Here is a 17,324-nt window from a genome sequence, read left to right as displayed (position 1 = left end):
GATCAAGAACAATTGAAATTAAAAATAAACAGCATCTAGAGAAAAAGACTGCATGATAGGCCTACCAGTTAAGTTTACACGATCTTAATCTTTGTACGTACCATGTAAAAATACTTAGCAAGGCTTAACAACATACGTGATTTTATATGACCTATTAATTTAAGAAATATATACTCTAGGTTGTCATCTCCGATACAGTATATGAGAGAGATGAAACATAACTAATAGAGAAAAAAATCACCTCTACCTAGTTTCTCAGAAGTGGTGTCTCACCAGAGAAATGCTTGCCATTATCTTCTTTTCTGCAGATTTATATTGAACAATGAAAAGCAAATTGCATTTGCCTGATATTAAAGCTGAAAGAGCTTCAATGAGCACAAAAGCAGTACTCCAGCCATCCAGCCATTTGCAATGTGAGCACAATGTTAGCACATTTTTAGCAGAAAGCATTTACATGTAAGAATCAACATTAAACTCAGCAAGCAAAGGTCTTCTGAAGATGGAAATAGGGGTAATAGCAGAAAGCTCTATTTCTTGCATCCAGATCTCCCTTCTTATGCAGTACCAGAGCATTTGCTAAATGTCAAGGTTTGAACATGCAGGACAAAAGCTTTTACAAACACACACTGTTTAAATCGGAAAAAGCTGAAGCAAACACTCCCCAAAAGGCTGACTTACATAAGTGAATCCTTGGCAGGGATTTGCCTTTTTACATCCTTATGTGCATCTGTGTGAATTATGGACTGTGTTCCAGAACTTGGGCCCACAGGTTCACAGAAGTAATTAACATTTAACGCATACCACCACTTCCGAGACAGGTTAGAAAAGCATAAGAAATGTCTTTTCTTTTTTTTCCCTCGAAAATAACTAGGTTTGGCCCAAACATAGCAGATACAATAATTTGCTTATGGGAGTAAAAGTGATTCATATGGAAAAAGATATCCTCATTATAAATGGCACAAAATGGGGATACTTGTCTTCCAAAATGCCCACTTTTATTCAGCAGGAATGAGTTGAAAATGTCTTAAAATATGAAGCATACTGTCAAAGCACTGAAAGCCAAGTCATTTGGCCAGATAAACCTACTTACATTTTAGTTTTTAATCCAAGAAACAAAAAGTTATTCAGTTCAAAAAAAAAAAAAAGGCAGGAGGATTGAACCAGGTGATCTTTAAAGGTCCCTTCCAACCCAAACCATTCTACTGTCTTATGAAGACCTTTTCCTTCACATCTGAAGTATAGAATCACAGAATGGCTCAGGTTGGAATGGATCTTAAAGATCACCCAGTTGCAACCCCCCTGCCATGGGCAAGGATGCCACCCACCAGATCAAGTTGCCCAGGGCCTCATCCAGCCTGGCCTTGAACACCTCCAGGGATGGGGCATCCACAGCCTCTCTGGGCAACCTGTTCCAGTGCCTCACCACCCTCTGAGAGAAGAATTTCCTTCTAACCTCTAATCTAAATCTCCCCTCTTTCAGTTTAAAACCATTTCCCCTTGTCCTATCATTATCTACCCAAGTAAAGAGTCACTATCCATCCTTTTTATAAGACCCCTTTAAGTACTGAAAGGCTGTGATGAGGTCACCCTTCTCTTCTGTAGGCTGAACATCCCCAGCTCTCCCAGCCTATCTTTGTAGGAGAGGTTCTCCAGCCCCTTGATCATCTTTGTGTCCCTCCTCTGGACCCATTCTAAAAGCTCCGCATCCTTCTTGTACTGGGGGCTCCAGAGCTGGATGCAGCACTCCAGGTGGGGCCTCACAAGGGCAGAGCAGAGGGGGACAATCACCTCCCTTGACCTGCTGGCCGCTCCTCTTTTGATGCAGCCCAGAATGCAGTTGGCCTTCTGGGCAATGTGTAACAACATAGAGCTGACACACTCCTTTCTGCATACATTAAATTCATATAAAGAACAATAAATAGCATCATGTGATCAAGTCTGTTAGTCAAAAGACAGCAAAATGAACATACTGAATACTAATTTTGGATTACCTGCAACAGCTGCCATCTCTGGAGGTTACAGAAGGCTATCCTCAGGAGAATTTGCTTAACCAAACTGTCACTAATAATAATGAAAAAAAAAATCATTACTAATCTTTCTAAACTTAGAACAAATTTACTGCAAGAAATTTTTCATTAATATATAAGGTGTTAGTATAACAGGTTAAGTATAGGTTCATTTAATCTGCCCATAATAAATATACCCAACTACATGACAACACACTTTTTTCCCTTCTGCAAAAGAGATAGATATGAAGTCATAAACAGATCCTAAGGCTACACAGAGCTTACCAGCCTTCCAATGAAACCATGTGAATTTTGACCAAGACTTAGATTTTACAAAACACTCTCTCTTCCTTCTTAATAGATGAATGGTGTAATATAGACCAGACATTGACCTACCTTAGGCCTACCTTTTTTTGGTTCTCTTCAACAACTACTTTACAGAAAAATCAGAACAATTACATTCTGTCCATTAGAAAAGTATCCACCATAATACCTGGAGGATACTCACCCAGAAAAAGTGAAAGGGAGCAAATTCAATGGACCTGCACTAGAAGCTGATCCTACTGTATCCCACCTATTTTACTGTGTTCCTACAAATGGCGGAAAAATACATACATAAACAAAGACTATGCAAATAAAGGACCAAATTTGTCAGAAGAATTTGTATGCAAAACTAAGTCCCACACTTCAGACAGAAGTCGATAGGATAATTCAGCAGTTTCCATGTCACCCATGAAATCTGAGTTACAGTCCTGTCTTTCCACCACCTGTCACTTACACAAAAGCATCTGGAAATGTTCACCTTTCCAAAATACAGAGCAGGTAGGGACAAAAAGAAAATCAGTAGCTACAGAACTGACAAACTGCAAATGCAATACACTACTTCTGTTCCCCCCAAATAAACGCAATAGTCACAAATACCGCCAGGCTGATAGCTCATAAGCCATTTTCTTATCCAAAGAGTGGGAAGCAAATTAAACTTACCTATAGAGGTTCCCCTCTATGGTGCTGAGGCTCTGTAAGCCTTTAGTTTAGATTCTGCCTCTAAAAGAGGTAGCTCAGCATACCTTCCAATTGATTATATAACAGCACTGCCAGCAAAGTCCTCAACCAGCCTTTGACTCCTCAAAAACGCAGCTCCTAAGAAACTGAATAAAGATGAACTTGTACCTTATGATCCACAGGTGGATAAAAGGCAAGTGAAAGCATTATGCCCCTTAGGTAGTTTAACCCCACTGTACAAACAGCTGGTTACTACCATATCATGCCATTAGAGCTTTTCATAAGTCACCCTGCGGCTCAGCATCCTGGCGCTGGGAGCTCCCTCACCCCCTTCCCTCCAGCCCCCGACTTGGAGCTCTGGGGTACCCCTGTGCAAGGGGCACGGTGCTCAGGGAACCCAGCCCATCATAGAATCAGTAGGGTTGGAAAAGCCCTCCAGTACCATCTGGTCCAACCACCCCCCTACCACCAATGTCACCCACTAAACCATGTCCCTAAGCACTACGTCCAACCTTTCCTTAAACACCCCCAGGGACGGTGACTCCACCACCTCACTGGGCAACCCGTTCCAGTGCCTGACTGCTCTTTCTGAGAAGAAATGTCTTTTAATTTCCAACCTGAACCTCCTCTGGCGCAACTTGAGGCCATTCCCTCTAGTCCATCGCCTTTACAACCGCGGAAGCGCCACTCACGCGACGGAGCAACAGGGCACAACCTGCAGGCAGCCCCAAAACCCCGGCGCGCACCCCATAAACCCCTGACTAAAGGATCTGATTTATTTCTTTTTAAAACCGAACTCACGTCACAGACCAGCACGCCGAGCAGCCGTTCCCGGGTCCACCCTCACCTCCAGCCGCCCCCGACGGGGCTGCCTCAGTGCTTACGGCCGCGGCCCCGAAACAGCCCCAAAACTGCCCCAAAAGAGCCCAATACACCCCCAAAACGGCCCAACCGGCTGCCGGGCCCCGCCTCTTCCGCTGCCGGCCTCCTTTCAGCCGGCGGCGAGGCGCAGCGGCTGCGTGTTTCCGGAGGACGTGGCTGCTGCTGCTGCCGCCACTTTGCTCCCGCCGCCGTTTGCTTCTCCTGCCGCCGCCGCCGCCGCCATGATCTCGCTGTCGGACACGCAGAGTGAGCGCCGCGCCCGGCTCGGGGGGCGCTGAGAGGGGCCCGGCGCTGGGGCGCCGCAGGCGGGGCTGGGCGGGCCGGGGGAGCGGAGCGGTGCCGGCCCGGCCCGGTACTGGTGCCGGTGCCCTTTGCCTTGTGGTGCTGCGTTGGGCTTTGAGAGCCTTCCCGTGGGGCTCTGAGAGTGGTTAGAATAGAGCAGAATGAATGGGAGTTGAGTGCTGAACGAGCAGTAGCTGGCAGGTCGACCCCTTCTAATGCGCCTCTTGGGTGGGCGTCAGAGGTTTTCTGTAGGTCCCCCTTCGGTGACTGCACGGTGCCGCTTACAGCTTGCTCCTGTTGAAGCAGAAGTTCACAGGTGGCGTTGAAGGGGTTATAAAGAGAGGGTCAGCCACGTAATCTAAAGTAAATAAAGAAAAACTTGTATGGTAGTGTGGTCATGTCTTTACTGGGGGTTAGAGATGCTGAAAGGGAAAATGCAAAGAAATCAAAGAGGGTCCACAGGTATGTAAACTGCCAGGTAAAGGAGATCGTTAGGCCTCTGGTTTAAACTAATATCATGCATATGGTCCTTTTTTAGTATGGCTGCTGTGAAAGGAAATAAGGCTGTGCAATAACCACTGTCATGTCACTTGAAGGAGGATGTGTAAAAGCTGTAAAAAAATAAAGTTTATATCTGAATTTATCTTGATAGCTGGGTACTGAGAAAAGATACTGAAAAGCCAGCTAAGGCAAAGGATGAAGGCGGGCAGTAAAGCAGGCTAGCAAGATTCCAGGTGAAGAATTTCTTGAGCTGATTTCATGCTTTGTTACTGAATAGGTACTAGCTGTTCAGTGTTAATTTCAGTTTTGTGACCCATTAAATCATTTTGGGCTTTGCTTTTGTTCATTCACCTATCATCGTGTCCAGACTGTTAATTGGAGGAAACAAAAAATCTCTTCATGATGAAGAGATCTGTTCTCTGTTTTTACTTTTCTTAGCTTCTTGTTTGGGACCTTCACCTAACTCCTTGTGCTGGCTCTACTGCCTTTAACTTTCAGAGCCAAGAGTAGTAGGTAAAATACTGTATAGTTTAGTGTTTTTGAATTATTTCTCTGAAGTTCTAGAGATATCTTCAGATATTTTGAAACTCGCTCCTGCTTGGAAAAAAACAGTTAGCTGTAGAGTCATTAGTGGAGTCGTGTGATAAATAGCTGGAGAGGCACACTTCATTAGTTGACATTTGAAAATAAAAAATCTAGAGCTTCTGAAGGACTATAGTGCATGATTCTGTTCTTGTTTTCATACCAAAGGATGTGCTGTTGTATTCCCTGAACTTTCACAACCAGTGTATCTTAAGTTTTAGTATTTGCTAAGTGATTTTGATGTAGTGCTGCAATATTCTCACAGCTCATGGAATTTTCACAGAAGCATTGAGAAAGCATTGCTCCCACCTCTCAGGAAATCAGTTGTTTAAAAAAAATAAAAATCAGAACATCATGTGGTTAGTGTGTGTTTCTCCGTTCTAGACGGAGAAGTTGTATTTGAGTTTTCTAGAAGTTGTATTCTAGAATGTATTCTAGTTGTATTTCTAGAAGTTGTATTTGAGTAATATAGTAATATTCTGGTGTGGGAGGGAGAAGGCATTCAAAACCAGCTCACACCCTCTATAATACTTCCTTCTTTATTGTTTGCAAAGATGATGTACACAATAGCAATGCTAGTCATACTTAACTTTATATTCTTGGGGGGGCTGGATCTGAGTTGTAATATGAATCTGATCAGTAACATCTATTTGAGATGAGTCCAGAAGTACTTCCCTCTGCCAATATCTCATCTGCTTTCAGCAGTAATTTTTGGCATGATAATGGTGGGCTCTTTTCCGTTCTTTTTTTTCCCCTCTGCTAACCAGAGAATATGGTTGGCTTCTGAAGAGAATCTGAGTCTGTTGTAGCAGTAGGTGAATACCGGAGAGTGTAGAGTAGTAAGTGCAGCAGCTGTTGGGAGTCAGCCTCTGCTTCTTGCTAGATCCCTTCTTTGTGCTGTTTCTGAAGGAGGAATGAATAGTCACTTCTAAGGGTTGCAAATCTGTCTTACTGGCAGCTGGTAACTCTTTTGGAGCCCTGCCTCCAAGTATTTTCCTCCCAGATTGTTTCTCCTTCTTCTGAAGTAAAGAGCACTAGAGAAAAGGGCAGACAGCAATTGTTGTATTAGTTTCAGTCAGCGGTTTCATTGAAAATACAACTTGCAATTCATCTATGCTTCATCATAAATATTGTCTGCTTAATTGTAATGGGTTATGTAGCAGTTTTAATCCTGAGTGGTTAAAATGTTCGTAGCATAGGTTTAATGTGGTAGACAATATTGTACAATTACAGATTTAACACTGTGGTCTGCAGCCTTGCTGAAAGACAAGCCCTTAGGGAAGTTGGGGAATTTTAATGTTTTTGTACTCTGAGCTGTTCTGAATTTATTTGCTACAAATAAAGTTTTTTGTTATATACAAGTCTGAAATAGGCACTATGATACTACTTTTCTGCTAAGCTCTTCAAGCAACAATAAATAATCAAGTAACTCAACATTGCAGTTAAAAGGGCAAAAAAAAAATACCTGCAGATAACTGTTCTGGCTTTAATTTGGCTAAGAGGAGTGGTGAAGGTTTTGGGTTAGGCCATACAAAAGTACTGGTATCTCCAATGTATGCTGGATTGCCAACCCATCTATAATAATGCTGTTGTTCATGTATCCTGTAGGTTTCTAAATCCTCTAGTCATAAGGACAGTGGTAACGTAACGGTGAGCGCATGGATAAATGCAAAGGCTTTTGCAGCCAGGTTGCTGCTGTTCCTCTTCCTCTGCATTCAGTCTGTGTGAGAGTCAGAGGAAGGCCTTAAAAATTTAATCTTAATAGTAGGATGTGTTTGTATGTATGTTCTTCAAAATGCCTTGGAGGCTATTGCTAAATGGTATCTTTAATCATAGCTTGACACTAGCCTGGTTTCCCAGACAAGCAAAGCTTCTGTCCTACTCTTTGCCTACCCAGTGTTTCTTGACCAACCTTTTCAGACAGGCAGAACTCAGAGTATCTGCAAGTTTTGTGACAACTGGCAGGGAACCCAAGTTAATATTCAACAGCAGTCAGCACATGCAATTTGGAAGGGGCCTACAGCATTTGTCTGGAATGGTGTTTAATCCAGAAGTTGGGTGGAAGTGCCATGTGAGGCCTCAGGGGGGTGGGAAGGATGGGTTACTTGTGTTACTGCAACAAACAAAATGGGGTAAGAGTTGCAAATGGAAATCAAGGTTTCATTTGTTCATAAAATCCTTTTCTCTATGCTAGCAGTAAATCAAAAGGGATCTTTGCCATATGTGTATATGCATACATGCTTTTGTTGCACTCGGTTTCAGTATATAGTTTCAAATACATCCTTTTTATGATAAGCAGCTTCCACCAGCTAGTCTTTCTCTAGCTGGTATTGAAATAACCTATATACAAGACTGCTTTGTTTGTACACTCAGGAAAGTTTAAGTAGTCATGAAATAGTCCGTGAGTTTGTCTGTGAATTTAAAATGTCTTTATTAGATGTTGCAGTTTCTCACAATTTTTATGCATGAGTTCTTCTGGTGCCATGTTCTGTTACATACTTGATCTTGTTTCTTTTTGCAGAGATTGGAATGGGTTTAACAGGCTTTGGAGTGTTTTTCCTTTTCTTTGGAATGATACTCTTCTTTGACAAAGCCCTTCTGGCTATTGGAAATGTAAGTGTGTACTCTTCAGTCTTAGATTCTGCACTGCTCATAATTAAGTATATGATATATTGTTCTCTTTTCAATTTAATATATTAAACTAAAACTAGGTCACAAAAATACTGTGGCAACTTGGTGTAAAGGAGTTATGCTCATGATTTGAGTGAATCATTTTTCCTGATAAAAGTTAGAGCAGCTCATATCAATCTAAACATCATACCTCCAGGTCAGGCCTTTGATATGTTGTTCAGACAAGCAGCACCTTGTTTTACAGTTGTTATGCTGATGCAAATAAGATTTTTAGGTTGGCTGTCATTACTAAGACGTTTCTTTTTTTTTGTGATCTTGTAACTGTCAAAGTTAAGTATCCATTTGGATAACAATACTAACGTGTTCTGTTAAGCGTTGTTTTGCTGTGCCTTATCAGGGAAGAGAGAAGCATGAATTCTTGATCTGGGCTTAGAAGAGCCAATTGCCTTTCATAGTAGTGAGCTGTAGTAGAGAGCTGTAATATCTTCAGTCTTTACCAAATGGAAGTTTTGCTTAAGCAGGATTAAAAAAAAAATCCTAGTGCTGATGCATAAAATTCCCAATGCAAAACAAATGAAAAATAACATGGTGTTTCCTGAATCAGATATTGCTGTGCCTCTGCTGTTCCTAGCTTTGCCAGCCAGTCAAAGCACACAGCCTGAAAGACACTTGCGTCCTCTTTTGCTGATACCTAAAAGTCTGTGGTCAAAACTGATCAGTTTCTTTCTGTGGCAGCAGCATCAAACACTCAGATTTCCTGGAGGAAAATTCAAAAGTATGCATTTGAATTTGGGTGCATTGTGTGAAAGAGTAAGAAATAAAATAACGCATATTTTTTCTTAATGGAAGGTGGAAATATGAGATCCAGTTTAGGGCAAATGATGAATAGGTAGGAAGAGACAATGAAAGGCTCTGTGGTAGCCAAAGATAATGCAAGGAAAGGTACTGTATCTGTAGAGAGTTTTTAAAAAAGTGGTAAGAAAGTTTCTTAAATAACATTAATGGATGAAGTTCAGGTTTATGTTAATCTTGAGTAAAATCTGAGATACTATCCCTTTTCAGCAAAAACGTTGGCCAGGTTTATGCTTACAGGATGGAGTAACTTCCCTGTTGCTGAAAGATGCTGAAAGTGGCTTTAAATAGTCTGGAGTAGCATGATAGTGTTCAGCCTGTATTGGATCTAGTAAGTAGTTAAAGCTAAGGAAGGTAACTGATAATACTGTACAGCTTTTTTCCTGTTTTGCCTTTCCACTGATCAGCATGAGCTTTTGAAGGTGGCCATGCTGCAGAACAGAGGTGCTTTTGTGGCATGTCTGTTCCCAGTACCATTGACAGCTAAGATTCCTAAAACTAAGCTTCAGCACCAATTGTGGATAACGAGGGTACTTATGTTACAGGAAAGACAACTATTGTCACCAGGTCTTCTGACTTGACTGTTTGTCAGAGACCACAAAGGTACACTTCTTGCTATTTTTTTAAGCAGATAGGTGAAAAATTTAGAATGCCAGGTACGGTGCTTTAAGATGGAGTTTACAAAAGAAAACGCTGCCAAATTCTCTCTCATTATCAATCTTGGTATTAAAATAAGTTGTGCAAAAATGCAATCTAATATTTTAGAACATATATGCATTCTAAACTTAGGAATATAGTTAGCTGTTTTCTTTATTTGGTTGGTTTTTCTCTTCTAGGTTTTATTTGTGGCTGGCTTGGCTTTTGTTATCGGTTTAGAAAGAACATTTAGATTCTTCTTCCAAAAACACAAAATGAAAGCAACAGGCTTTTTCCTGGGTGGTGTGCTCATAGTTCTCATTGGTTGGCCTTTGATAGGAATGATCCTTGAAATTTATGGGTTCTTCCTATTATTCAGGTAAGACTTCTTTCCAAATTGCTTTCTGTATTGGTATGTGAAAAAATAAATGTATTTGTTTAGTGGTGCTGTATTGCAACTGGCAAAATAACATTATTTGAATGCTAACTTTTGAAGGATTTTCATTTAAAGTTGTTGGCTTACATTTGCAAGAGGCAAAAATTTGGTGTTATTCAGGACTCAAATCTGCTGATGTTTGTGAGGCAGATACCAAAATGATTTTGGTAACGTTGCTTATATCTAATCAAATAATTGTACAGCTTCAAACTATTTGGGAGCCCAAATTGTTAGCAGTGCTAAGAGTAAGTATTTTCTTCTTATAGGCAACTTAAATACCTAGGGTGGTTTTTGGTTTTGGTTTTTTTTTTGGTGGAGAGTTTGCTCTTCTCTTTGATAAATGAGGCAAAATACTTGGTTACAGACATCCTGGTTTTGTAACCTTACTATTTAATTACTGTGGTAGCCCTGTGGAAAGATGGTGTGTGTAATGTTTCATCACACTTGTGCCCTAGGATAGTTAGAATGTACAAGGTGCTGGTTTTAGTTACTGTTGTCCAAAATGCGTTAATTATGAATTTTCTTGTTCTTGAACAGCAATCTTTATATGTGTTATGTCTTTATACATGTTAGAAGAAATATGGTGCATCTGGCACAACATGTCATACAACATGTCATTGCACTTAAATGTGATTGTAAGGGTGAATCCCTTACAATGTGTATATATTTTTATTTACACTTCCATGGTTGAAGCTCCATACTCTGGAAAACAAAGTAGAAAGTGTGCTAATAAGAAAGAAGGGAGGCTTTTATTGGTTCTTGGACTTCTATTCAGAAGAAGACGGTTCAGTTAATACTTATTAATCTAATACAAGGCCCACTGAATTTTTTTCAGTGTTCAGCTGCTGGCTAAATAACTCGCTTGTACCTAAAATCAAAACATTGCTTTCATACTACTCTTTTCTTCTACTTAGTAAAATGGTATGTTAATCTGACATTTAAACTCTTTAGATATCTCGAGTATTTACCTTGTTTCCTATTGAACATTCAGATTTCTGAAAATTTGTCTTGCAGTTTTAACACGTTTCTTATTGTTTTACACTGCATTATTCTGAACTCAACATTACTGCAAATGTTCTGAAAATCACTTTCACTGAATACGTTGTCACTTCTTGCACATGTCACCCGGGTTTAATCAGCCAGTACCAAGTGGAGTAGAGTATCTTTCCAAACAGAATTGTAAATTGCTATGTCTAAGCAAATATGATTATTCATGTATTATCTGTTTGTGCTAGCTAGGGGCTATCAGGGTAAAATAATGTTGAAGGGATTAAAGAAGGTCAGTAGTTTTCCTTAAGTCAGTAGGACTATCTCTTATCCAGAAGAGTGTCAACAATGGATAAATAATTCCAGGTGAATGCTTCTCACCTGTTTTAACTTAAAAATGTATCTAGACAATCTCTTCTAGTGCTTAATAGTTGTCAGAATCTTAATCTCTTGCTACAATGTTAGCTAGCTACTACTTCAAACAAAGGTGTTTTGTTTTGCTTGACTCATTAATTTCAACCACAGTCACCTTTTTGGCAACTTTTTCCTTTTTGAAGAAGGAAAAAATGTTTCCTTTCCTCATGTACCATTTTACACAATTCCTCAGGATCACCCAGCTTGTTTGCATACCAGGAAATCTTCATGGTTATCACTGGTCTCTGAAGTACATAATTCCCTTAGGCCCAAGGAATACAAGATCAGCATATGCAGTTTTGGATTTGTTGTATCAGCCTGTTGTGAGGGTGGGAATTTCTGCATGTCCTAATGACTTCAGTTACATAGCTTGCCAGGATTTTCATATGAAAAACCTTCGTATTTATCAGGAGCAATTTAGCTGTTCTACTAACTACTTCAGCTAAGGTGTATTTGGGTGATACTGTATTATCCTTTATTCAGTCTTATGATTTGTAGACCTCTAAAAACAGTTCCACTAGGTGTTCTGGTCGCTGAAGAATTTTTGCGTGTAGGTTGTCATTTTGTATAGCTGGACTACTTTTACACAATCATCTTTCACATACCCTGTAGAAGTAATAGCAGAGCCCCTGTTGTGCACAAAACAAAGGTTAGGTACTGGTGACCAAAAATACGAAAGAGGTGACATGATGGCAATGATTTCATTTATTTAGCATGTATCATCTCACCAAAGTGAGAGAGCCACGACTGCTCTTTTACTGATTTAAATCTGGAACGTCTTTCCCTTTTTTATTTAAGATACTGCCACAAGTTTCCTATCAGAGGTTTATTCCTTCACCATACCTTCATGCGCTTAAATCTTATTCACTGGAGAAGGCTATTACAGTACAGTTTCTTGTTATACTCCAAACTGCTTTTGGAGCCTTGTTCAGATTAGACATCCAAAGTTATGGCTAAAAATACTATCCTACCCATAATGACTATTTCTTATTCTTGGCTATACCAACTGTTTAAGTGTCTTACAAGCGGTTCATGTGCCCTGCATATCATGATTTACTGGATCAGTGAAATGATCTGGTCTCTTTTTTGGAATAATAAGAAAATCACAAGGACACGTTGCTGGTGTATTTAAGATATGCCCAGCAAAAAGTTCTTATCAGTAAGAGGATGGTGAATAGTGAAATCTCGCTGTTCTGATGCATCTGAGGTTTCACTATGTGTTAATCCTTATTCTATGCAGAGAATGTATAGCTCAACTCAGAATGCCAACAGCAGCTGAATTGCAACAGTTGACTGCAAACAGCTGAGACACTGCCACAGAAATTTCTTTTTACTGCTTCAGATACAAAGTGGATGTTAGACCATAGCAGCTATCCTAGGCAGCGACCCTGGCTCATTATTCAAATTTCTGACTTTATGTGAATTTGTCAAAGAAGTGAATGTTCAACTGTGTCATGCTTAATTTTCTTCAGTAAATATGAAGATTGCTATATATAGTTTCAAAGGGAATTACTCGGAATTAACTTAAAGTGTTTTTACATTGGGTATTGCAAGAATGTGTTATTAGTTGGGAGCATCAGTTCTGTTAATTAAGTTGGATATTCACTTCTTAGTTACTTTTTTTTGAAGAACTGACTCAGAGTTATGAAGAAAATGTTTATGTCCATGTAAAAAAGCTTTTTGTGGTTTTTTCCTTTCTCTGCTGAATGTGTTCATTTATTTGGTAAAATAACTTTCAGTGAAGAAGCTACAGGACTTTAATCTTGGTTTTAAAGTTAACTTCTATTTCTTCATTTCACAGCAACGTAGGAACAGTCTAATTATAAAAACTAATAATAATCTTCTGATATCTTACCTAAAGGGGTTTCTTTCCTGTGGTGGTTGGCTTTATTAGAAGAGTTCCAGTCCTTGGTTCTCTCTTGAATTTACCTGGTATAAGCTCGGTAAGTGTTTGGTACTCGATGTAAAATTTGAAGCTTTTACTGTTTTTTTGTAATTATTGTTATTCCATTGTTATTGCAATAGTAGAAATGCATTGGAATTAAAGCAGATATATTCAAATTCACTGCTCCAAAGTTGTATTCCTGTATAGGTCTTGCACCATACAGATGAACTTCATTCCCTTGCACCATACAGATGAACTTCATTCCCAGTGAGAGGATTTTAAATGTAAAAGGAACAAAAAGATACCGTTGTGGAAGTTGCCCCTGCTTAAGCATTGTACAGTAGAAAGAGCGCTGAATTGTGACTCAGAATGCCAGGGTTCTGATTCCTGCCCCACTGTTGGCCTGAGGTGACCACAAAGAGGCAAATTGTGCCACTGTTCTGTGCCTGATCTCCTGCCTGTCAAATGAGAAGGGCACTGTTTTCCTTTGTGCAGTATTTGGATATATCTATGAAAGGTGGCCTGTGAAAGCAAAGAGGATTGTTCACTGTTAACACATAACATGTATGGTGAATCCAGAAACTCTTATGATCCATACTCATTCATCAAGTACAATATTTACGCAGGTCCCTTGTACCAGATTAATTCTTGCTATTTACTAAGCTTTGTACTTTTTTCAAATGCGGTTTTCCATTTTCTTGATTTAAGTAGTCAGGGCTTTGAAGACAGTTAACAGGTGCCAGAAAGATGCTAACCTAGGTAGGGTGTTTTGGTCAACTACTTTTACTGTGCTAATTTCTGTATGTATTTTGCCATAAATGTTTTTAACCCTAGTTTTCAAAGCTACAGTTTTAATAGCTACTACTTAAAAATTAATAGCGGGTATAACTCAGATGTATATAGTCCGTTTTTTAAAAATTAGTGTTTAAGATCATCTGTTCCAATCCTACAGTTTAGGCCAAGTTCTGGCTCATTTTGTGATCAATTGAATGCTTCACTTGTCAATTGATCTTGTCTACTCATTTAATTTGATCATAATGGGGTTAAATCTTGTTATAAAAAGATAATTGTTAATGTTTTATTCAAAGCCTACGTAGGCTCAGAAGAGAATCCACAGTAATGGTCAGTTGAAATATCTTACTTGGTCTACTAATGCATGTGTGGCTGATACTGTATTGTTTTGTTTTAATCATTAAGCTAGCAGTGGTATCTGCATTCTTATTTCCTTTTTCATTCTGTTGCATCTTCATGTTGCACTGTTAATGTCTATATGAGAAAACATGTCATGCAGAAACACAGTTGCAATGTAAGACTTAATTTTCACAAACTTAAATCATGAAATCTTGGTGAGTATTATTTGACTCTCATTTTCAGTCGCATATTAACTGTGCAAATAGCAAGTTATATTTGAGAGTAATTACACTGTACATAAATGTAATGCAGCCTAAAACTTTTCTATTTTCTCCTTTTCTGCAGCTTGTAGATAAAGTTGGAGAAAGCAACAACATGGTATAATGACAAGACAGCAGAAGACTGATTCTAAACTTACTGTATTATTTATAAAATCCTTTTGAAGAATACTCAGCACAAAGAGTAAGTTGTGTGCAAAGGAAAAGCTTGTAACATTCTTTATGTAACAGTTTAATTTAAAATGTATAGTCAACAATATACATTAGAAAAGAAGCTCAGCAAGTATGCTTCTAGGAAAAGTAACTCCAGAGTTCAGGAAGTAAACTGAAGAGGTGAAAGTCATGGAATAACATGTTACAACTGTTCAAGACTATTTTTGTTGATTTTTGGAAAACATGCTAGAGGCAATGAACCTTTTTGGATTTAAAGGTGCCTGTACTTTACCTCCTTATTGTCAAGGTGCAGTAGAGCAAACAGGCCTCCGTTTTTAAGGGTGATCCCAACTTATCCAACCCTCTGCTTGCTACCCTCAGTGTGCAAAAAAAAAAAAAAAACAACCAGAAAACTTCTTGTGTAACAAGAGATGCGTCTTTTGCATGAAAGTTAAGATGACTATTCATCTTTAAGTGTATTGTGACAAAAAAGGAAACCCTACACAGTTCTGTTGTAAACACTTTTGTAAATACGTGGCTGAAATAAAACATTATCTTTAATGTTTCAAAGCCAAATGTAAGTTGATTGTATTTGCCTTCCTTTTTGGAATATGCAAAAGGTCAATCTTTAATAACTGCAGTCTTAAATGTTGGTTCTGAATGTGTAGAGTTCAGCAGGGAACTCTGGAAACTGACTTACGCTTCTTCCAGTTTGTTCTCCTCGTATTATGTCTGCATCTGGGTGAGAATGTAGCCCCTTCTCACTAACAAGAAAACTTTGAAATATATTTGGTTCACAAAACATGCATTTGGTTAAGGTGCTGACATGAACCTCTTGAAATGTATCTTATCAAAATATGAACATTTGTTTTTAAATGGTTTGAAGCTAAGGTTTCTTTGTTTATTCTGGAACTACAAATTGACTTTTATTTTTTACAGTAATAAAAGGAAAACTTAAAATTCTGTGTATGTGAGTCCATTGGGAGTAAATTGTGCTAACAGGCCAACTAGAGATCAAGTGCCAATCTCAGTGTGTTTCATAAATAGTTACTTGGGTTATCTTCAAATAATTTAAAACTTTTCTCAATCATAACAACAATTTAGCTGTTAGAGATTCTTATTTAACCTGGAATAAATGTCCCCTAATAATGCGAAGGTCAAATTTCTGCTTCTACTGGAATGTTAAACATTGTGCACTTCCAATAGATTTAGTTTCATAGCGTCCTCACCTTAAAAAAAAAAAGTTGTATTTGTGAAGGTTCTGTGGTTTTCTGTTGTTCTTAACTTTTTTTTCCTTAAGTATAATGCTAAAAACTTAATTAAATGCAATGGTAGTGTTTCAAGTAGCTATGCAGTCTTAAAGGTCTGACAGATTTTTTTATTATACAGTTAAAATTGGTATTTTTTCAAAACAACTTGTAAGAAGAATCCTCGCATACTAACCATTCTGGAAGTTGCTACAAAGTTTATTTGTATAAGGCATAAGTTTTTTTCACTACAACTGCATTAATGCCTGCAGCCTACTATTTAGGCATAAATTAGGCATTGGAATGGGCTGCCCAGGGAGGTGGTTGAGTCGCCATCCCTGGAGGTCTTTAAAAGATGTTTAGATGTAGCCCTTAGTGATACGGTTTAGTGGAGGACTTGTTAGTGTTAGGTCTGAGGTTGGACTAGATGATCTTGGAGGTCTCTTCCAACCTAGACGATTCTGTGATTCTATTTCTAGCTTCCATACTTAATTTTCTTTCTTCTCAAACAGGCACAAAATAGTTCAGTGGGGGAAAAAATGCCATGACATTTATAATGAAGAACATCTGAAAAAAAATCAGGTTTTATGAATGTGTATATGAAAAGTTGGCTATATTTGCCTGATAGCATTTGTCTGTTACAGTTTACAGACAGGAGTAAATATGACTTGTGGCTCCTACCTCAGAGATGAACCAATTTTAACTGCTCCTGCAGATCTGTTGAGTGTTAAATGACTAGAAATAACACTACAACTGTTTGGCGAACTCATCGTATCTGCTTTGGTAGAGCAGTGGTCCTTACTGTGGGAATCAAGTACTGTTTAAAGCAGTATTTACATTAGAAGTCAGCTACCTGAAGATTTTTCTTCCTGTCTTTTGAGAAATAATCTAATGGGAGAGGTGGATTGTACCACATGACTCTGGAACTCTGACTGAAAGCAAATCACTTGGTAAGCTGAAGTACACTCACCGACAAGAAATCTCATATCCTTCAGAGGCAATGAAGGCACTGTGTATGATCTTCTAGCCCTCTGTAGGCAGCTCATCTTGCCTCTATTTAATTCATTATTTATTTTTTAAAAAGTCAGTTTTTGTCAGATGTGAATTGTTGTGAGAAGCATCTGAGGGAACAAAATTGTATGTTGAATTTAGTTTTGTCTTTATCTCTCAAGGTAACGTTGTCTTTCAGACGGTTTTGTCAAGATAAACGTGGGTGGCAGCAACAGTCAAAACTACTTAGCCTTAAATGTTTCTGTCACTGTAAAAATCTCTAACAGAAACAAGTTTTGAACTTTTCCCTTTTTAAATGTAATTTATAACTGCTGCTTCAAAAATCATAAGGATGGTTCTTATTCTGTGCAAATTAATATTGTAAATATACTTGTCATACCTTGAATAAATGGGTACCTTTTTCTATAA

General features: G+C 38.7%; 2 protein-coding genes across 7 annotated transcripts in view; one reads left to right on the top strand and one right to left on the bottom strand.

Annotated features, from left to right (window-relative positions):
• Positions 1–3,979, bottom strand: part of RECQL (RecQ like helicase) — a 22,249-nt gene extending 18,270 nt beyond the window's left edge. For 3 of the 6 annotated variants that reach the window (XR_013942419.1, XM_080569361.1, XM_080569364.1), the window contains exons 1-3: positions 3,810–3,979; positions 2,991–3,154; positions 1,992–2,061 (exon numbers count right to left, since the gene is read on the bottom strand). Coding sequence is in view for 4 of the 6 variants with exons in the window: in XM_080569361.1 (XP_080425487.1) it covers positions 1,992–2,007 (16 nt within the window). In the remaining 2 variants the exon portion in view is untranslated. Of the gene's footprint in view, positions 1–247; positions 1,958–1,991; positions 2,062–2,990; positions 3,155–3,809 lie in introns of those variants that run through there. The other 3 variants (XM_080569363.1, XM_080569362.1, XM_080569365.1) reach the window with 3 other exon arrangements.
• Positions 3,975–17,324, top strand: GOLT1B (golgi transport 1B). Its single transcript, XM_080569441.1, has 5 exons — positions 3,975–4,136; positions 7,777–7,868; positions 9,575–9,753; positions 13,073–13,154; positions 14,573–17,324. The coding sequence occupies exons 1-5, from the start codon at positions 4,112–4,114 to the stop codon at positions 14,609–14,611; spliced, it is 417 nt and encodes a 138-aa protein (XP_080425567.1). The 5' UTR covers positions 3,975–4,111; the 3' UTR covers positions 14,612–17,324.

This window comes from Anser brachyrhynchus, assembly GCF_964034855.1.
Source record: "Anser brachyrhynchus genome assembly, chromosome: 1".
Lineage (NCBI taxonomy): Eukaryota > Metazoa > Chordata > Aves > Anseriformes > Anatidae > Anser > Anser brachyrhynchus.
This window is presented reverse-complemented; position numbering and strand designations above follow the sequence as displayed.

Excerpts from the sequence above, each read along its gene's own strand:
- GOLT1B (XM_080569441.1), top strand. The coding sequence starts at position 4,112 with ATGATCTCGCTGTCGGACACGCAGA. Across the intron at positions 4,137-7,776 it reads CTCGCTGTCGGACACGCAGA|AGATTGGAATGGGTTTAACA; the intron begins GTGAGCGCCGCG and ends TTCTTTTTGCAG. Across the intron at positions 9,754-13,072 it reads GGGTTCTTCCTATTATTCAG|GGGTTTCTTTCCTGTGGTGG; the intron begins GTAAGACTTCTT and ends TCTTACCTAAAG.